General features: G+C 37.9%; 1 protein-coding gene across 1 annotated transcript; it reads right to left on the bottom strand.

The window, feature by feature from the left end:
* LOC124848594 (epoxide hydrolase 1-like) lies at positions 1 to 1,493 on the bottom strand. Its single transcript, XM_047326309.2, has 3 exons — positions 938 to 1,493; positions 549 to 793; positions 1 to 420 (listed from the first exon to the last, which is right to left on the bottom strand). The coding sequence occupies exons 1-3, from the start codon at positions 1,400 to 1,402 to the stop codon at positions 174 to 176; spliced, it is 957 nt and encodes a 318-aa protein (XP_047182265.1). The 5' UTR covers positions 1,403 to 1,493; the 3' UTR covers positions 1 to 173.
* Positions 1,494 to 5,944: the final 4,451 nt, after the last annotated feature.

The raw sequence follows: 5,944 nt of genomic DNA, 5'->3' as shown, positions 1-5,944 counted from the left end.
TTATTATATTCAAACACTAACATCACATTTATTAATTAAAAATAACGTTTCTTATGTATGCATTATCTCCTGCATAATTAAAAATAACCTTGCTCCTCAGTACATAAAGTCATTAAGTAAACCACAGCAACTTCAAACAATCTATTCTACTTTGAAGCCAATTTTGGATGACATCAAAACTTCTTGATAAACTCGTAAATGTAATTACTGATTTCCTCTGCTGCTTCTTGACTGTTGAAGTGAGCTACATCTTTCTGCACAATCACTTCTTCTAAATTTGGCACATCTTGTTTGAAACCTCCACCGTGGATATACTCCTTTATGTTCAGTGAGGTGTATACCATGTCCAACTCACCTGTGATGAACTTCACCGGCACCTGGACTTTCACTCCACTCCACGCTGCTGTCAGCTCCCAATTTCTGTAAACAGATGCAGTTAATTAATTAATTTTCTTTCTAATCATTACATCCTAATCATGTTTTCCAAAACTTATCCCCAAAAAAGTAAACATTGATTTAGAGTATACTGTGGCAGACAATTATCCTACGAGTTCGCATTTCTGTAATAGTTCAAGGGTCCTGTGAAGCCCGTTTTCTCATATCTGGAAACATAATAGGCAAGATCATCTTCTGAGAGCCAAGAGGGTAAGGAGTTAGTCATATCTGGATTGAACCCACTTCCATACTTTCCCTTCGGAAACATTGGAGGACCGGGTTTGCGAGTTGTGAGAATGTTTTTCAGCACATACTCAGTCCCAACTTGAGCCATCTGAGCCTCCATTTCGTCTGGTTTCTGTCAAAAGTTTTAAATACAATTAGTTACTGCGATGCATCTGCCATTAATCTGCACAACCTCCTTCCTTAGTTTCACACAGAAAAAAAAAATCAGATTTAATCATTTTCTTGTTTAAACAAGGAGAATGAGAGATTTAGTAACCTGGAATCTGCAGACATAGTAGTCATCTCCGTATAAGGCTCGCATGGCATCAAGGGGCTTCACTTTTGGGTTTCTATGCCGGAAAGGCACACTGAGGCAAACATAAGCCTTGACTCTGTGGGGGCGAAACATGCAGAGGTACCAGCCAATGATGGCTCCCCAGTCATGAGCCACAAGGAAGACTTGGTCAACACCCAGAAGGTCTATAAGGGCAACGATGTCACCCACTATGTGAAAGCAGGTGTAGCTGCTGATTGAAGCTGGTGCCTCAGTGTCACCGTAGCCCCGTAGATCTGGGGCAATAGCGTGATATCCTCGAGAGCTAAGAGTCAGAATCTGGTGACGCCATGAGTACCAGAGTTCAGGAAAGCCATGGAGAAACAACACCACAGGACCCTCTCCTTTCTCTGCGATATGCATTTTTATGCCATTTACTTCCACTGTTCTGTGTGCTACGCCTTCCATCTGTTCTCTTCTTGCTTCGAGTGCGAGTTTGATGCTAAATCGATCTGAAAGGTGTTTTTGTTTCAAGGGCAAGTTCCGATTGTGTTTTCGATTTTATCACCCAAACACAAGAATTCATTGTTAATTGGGTTCTTTCATGAATAGTAGTTTAAGTGTGTGTTTCTATTTTAGTTTATTAAAAGATGAAATAAACGAAGAAGGATAAACATACTTTCACAACATTTTTTTTTAGAACATTCTAACATCATTTACGTGTTATGATGAGTTCATGCTGATTTTTATGATTATTATTATTGATTGTGAAATAATTTTAGACCAATAACCGAATGACACGGAGATGATATTAAAATGTTGTTAAAACAATGTGGTCAAAATATTATTATCCGATGAAGAAAATGTTGTACATTAGAACAGTTGTTGCAAAACAACCGTTGACAGTATAATATTTATTGTAAAAGAACGTTTGTGTGACGTTAATTTTTTTTTCAAGGTTAATTTTGCCCACGCTCATTTTCTTTTTAATGTTAACTTTACAACGTTAATTTTGTCAACGTTTTGATGAGTTTTGTTTGCATCTTTTTATTGTTCCCTATTCTATAAATAGAGTTCTTCTTCCATTCCAAAAGACACGTCAAAATCAATCTTCTCTCATTTTCTTCTTCTTTTAGTTTTTTTTATTTATTTTGAGTTTATTTTATACTCTTTTTAGAAATCTTTGCTAGTTTTGAGATCTTCAGAAATTCTGAGAAGTTCTTATTGTATCTTGGAGGACTTGTACAATATATTATAGATAAGTCCTCAAGGATAGTGAATCTACACGCCTAAGGAAATACTGCTCGTGATTTTGTCAGCTTTTTTACAGCTATCTTAAGGACTTATGGCTGACATTAACAACATGACTTTTATACTTATGTTGTTCATAATGATTCAACAAGCTTTGTAAAAGCTACTAGTGCTCCTGATGCAAAACAGTGGGATAAGGCCATTAGGATTGAAATTGAATCAATTCAGAAAAACAATACTTGGACTTTAGTAGATTTGCCTAAAGGAGCAAAACTCATTGGTTGTAAGTGGATTATTAAGAAAAAGTATCACTCTGATATATCCATAGAGAAATATAAGGCAAGATTAGTAGTAAAAGGTTTTACTCAAAAACCCAACATAGATTACTTTGATACTTTTACTCTTGTGACTAGGATTTCATCTATTTGAGTGTTGTTAGCTCTAGCAGTTATCCATAAGCTAGTGATACACCAAAAGAATGTTAAAACAACCCTTTTGAATGGTGATTTGGAGGAGGAAATTTATATGACTCACCCTGAAGGGTGTGTTGTACTTGATCAAGAGGATAAAGTATGCAAACTCTTAAAATCCTTGTATGGGTTGAAAAAGCACCAAAACAATGGCATGAAAAACTTGATAATGTGTTGCTTTGTGATGGTTTTTCACCTAATGATGGTGATAAATGTGTGTACTCTAAATTTGAAAATGATGATTGTGTCATTATATGGTTGTATGTGGATTACATGCTAATTTTTGATACATGCAATGAGATTATCGCTAGAACTAAATTGTTTTTATGATCAAATTTTGAAATAAAAGACTTGGGTGAAGCCAATGTGATTTTAGGTATTAGAATCATAAGGAAGGGAGATAGTATATTACTATCCCCAGATCAATATATGTTAGTTCACCCTTGCATTTTCCTTTTGGTTATGTTTTCCACCTACGATAATCGTATGACTTGGGATGTTATACGAGAGTAGATGATAATTCAGGTAGTCCAGTGGATGCTTAATGCGATCAGGATACTGAGAGACTTAGGGATTTTATTTCTTTGGGAATTTTTGAATACAGACTACGTTTATAAAATTGTTTAACATATTAATTTTCTAATTTCTTTTAATTAGTAGTTTTGAGTTTTAAATTATGGATATTTGAAAGTATTGAATTAATTTTTACGAGTTGTCTTAAGGATTTATATTTATTTATACATTAAGATTAAGATGGTTGCTTTGAGGCATCCTAAATTGGAGCATTATAGTCCTAGTAAGTTAGAGTTTTTATTTTCAGATTCTTTTTGTTTTACCATTTTCCTCTCAATTCAATTTATCTGCAAAATCCAAACAATTCATATCATCATCTCAAACAATTCCTCAATTCATAGAGTTAAGTTATCCAACCAATTTTAAAACATGAAATTGTATATACATAAACCTACAACATTGACAACATTTACAAATACTATAAAACTAAGATATTTTTTACAAGTTTTCAATAACACTCAAAAGAAAAAGAAGTCCACTTAATAAAATTTCTTTTATCTTTACCTTTCAATGAGGATGAATCATTAATATTTTAAAAAAAACATAATAAAATTAAGGTTTAGTCATTCTCGAGGCCCCTATTTATGCATAAATGTCTCAAATAGGTTCTTCTATTATTTTTAATTAGGACCCTATTCGTGTAAAATTGATTCAATTGCACCATTGTCGTCAATTTGAGTGAATGGCGCACTAGTGCAGTCAAGAGAAACGACAACGATTGCTTTCACCCATAGGCAGCGATTCTGGAACCGAGGCATATACAAGCGAGGAAAAAAGTCTACCCCTTTTTGCCTCGGTTGTGGACCGAGACAAAAGGGGTAGGATTTTGCCTCGGTTCAAAAGTAATCGAGGCAGTAGGATTTTGCCCCCTTTTTTTTAAAGGACTTTTCGCCTCGGTTCTCTTTTGAACCGAGGTAGTATCTAGGAAAATTCAATAAAAAAAAAGATGCTATTGTAACAAGCTAAGCAGATATATTAAATGAATGAGAATGAAAGCTGCTGAACCGTTTTCTATATTACTGGATCCTTTTCCTTAAACCTTGTAACACAGCAACCCTGTCCAAGTACTCCGAATAGAATCTCAACTCAAGCATTTTCATGTCAGTCTCTGTTGCCAACTTCTTTAAACAGAAGAAACAAGGGATAATCTTTTCAATCAAGACATCAAACAACTCACCAAGATGCAAAAGACATCCTCCTAGACTATCACGACTCATCACAAAAATTATTCTCTGTATATGTAGAAAATGTCATCATCAGTTTGGGAAGATTGTTATCTATGTAATTCAGTGTAACCCTGCGGTGGCCAACTGAATGGATCCCATAAATTTTATTTCGGATCTAATGAAATAACAATCATGATAGACTTTTCTTCTTCTGCGGTGAGCTCGCAAGGTCCAACCTTGTCAGCAGCCTTGTTGTGGCATTGCCCTCTTTTTATGGCATTGCCCTCTTTCTGTGAAGCACAAATGGCAAGAACAATGTCATAAAGATCTCCATCAACTTCCTTACCCACAAGCTTCATCTCCCACAACTGTCTCTCTGCCTCAATTCCATGACCAGCACAAATGTACATAGCAAGGAGCCTCTCATGAACCACTCCATATAGTGATGGGCTGCCATCTTGTATTACCCAATTGGACAACCGCACTCCATCGACCAGTAGATTGGATTGATACTTTTCGGATAGCTCAACATCTTCTAGATCTAACACATATAATCTTTAATTTAAGGAGAATATGCTTTTATTTTCTTCTAATCACCTTCATCAAAACTCTGAAAAGGCTAAGGAAAATTCTAATCCAGCAAAGCACGTAATAATCGAATCATTCATACACAGTCCAAGTAAAAAAAATTGAACAATATTGTCAATGGTGTTGGTGATGCCTACAACCACAAAACGACAATGATCAAACCCAAAACAATTGATAAAAAAAGAACGAACCCGGCCCACGTGGGTCTCCTCTCAAGGCACGAACCCGGGTTAGAGGTGCGACAGAATGAACTTGTCGGACTTGGGTGGCGGAGAGGGCATGTCCTTGTTGTCGTGGTTGATGATAGGGAGAGACGAGAGCGAGGAGGCGGTGCCAGTTTGACCGAGGGGGCGGAGCGAGATCGCGTCCGGTGGCGGTTTCGACTGGTCCTGGATTTGATGGATCGGATTGGGTGGCGATTGGTTGTGGGGTTGGGGTTGCGGGGTGGGAGGCGTGACGGGTTTGGGGGTGGGACGGGTCAAGACGAGGATGTGGCCATGGGCTTTGGGGGCAGAGACGGAGGAAATGGCTTCCGCGAGATGCAAGAGACGAAAATGAAAATGAAATGGAAATGCAACATATCGAAAACTTGGTCACCACACCATGCTGCTCCTGAATCAATCTCGTCACCCAACCACACGCTGGTCAGTCTCTGAAAATCGCCAAGAACAACAACAGCGCGTTCTCGTCGACGTTGTCGTCCTCAGCCTCCGAAGTAGAGCCAAACAGTCCCGCCGCAACACCAAATGATCTGACAAACCAAAAAAAAAAGGAGAAAGGGGATAACAGCTGAAGCAATGTAGATCTAAGAAAGGGCACACGACGAGGTGGTGGTGGCTCTTGGCAGCAATGAAGTGGTGACCCTGTAGCGGCGGTGATAACAGAGTGGCGGCGATGAAGGAGAGGTTGGATGCAACGGAGGAGTCCGCGGGAGTAGAGGAAGAAGAAGAGAACAGTGCAGA

Source organism: Vigna umbellata, chromosome 5 (genome assembly GCF_029865625.1).
Source record: "Vigna umbellata cultivar VRB3 chromosome 5, Vumbellata_1.0, whole genome shotgun sequence".
Classification (NCBI taxonomy): Eukaryota; Viridiplantae; Streptophyta; class Magnoliopsida; order Fabales; family Fabaceae; genus Vigna; species Vigna umbellata.
Note: the sequence above shows the minus strand (reverse complement) of the source record. Positions and strands in the feature narration are given on the sequence as shown.

Bases quoted from the DNA above. Each gene is read 5' to 3' on its own strand.
- LOC124848594 (XM_047326309.2), bottom strand. From the start codon at position 1,402: ATGGAAGGCGTAGCACACAGAACAGTGGAAGTAAATGGCATAAAAATG. The intron at 794-937 runs GTTACTAAATCT...AACTTTTGACAG, and splicing joins ACTATGTCTGCAGATTCCAG to AAACCAGACGAAATGGAGGC. The intron at 421-548 runs GTAGGATAATTG...ATCTGTTTACAG, and splicing joins TATTACAGAAATGCGAACTC to AAATTGGGAGCTGACAGCAG.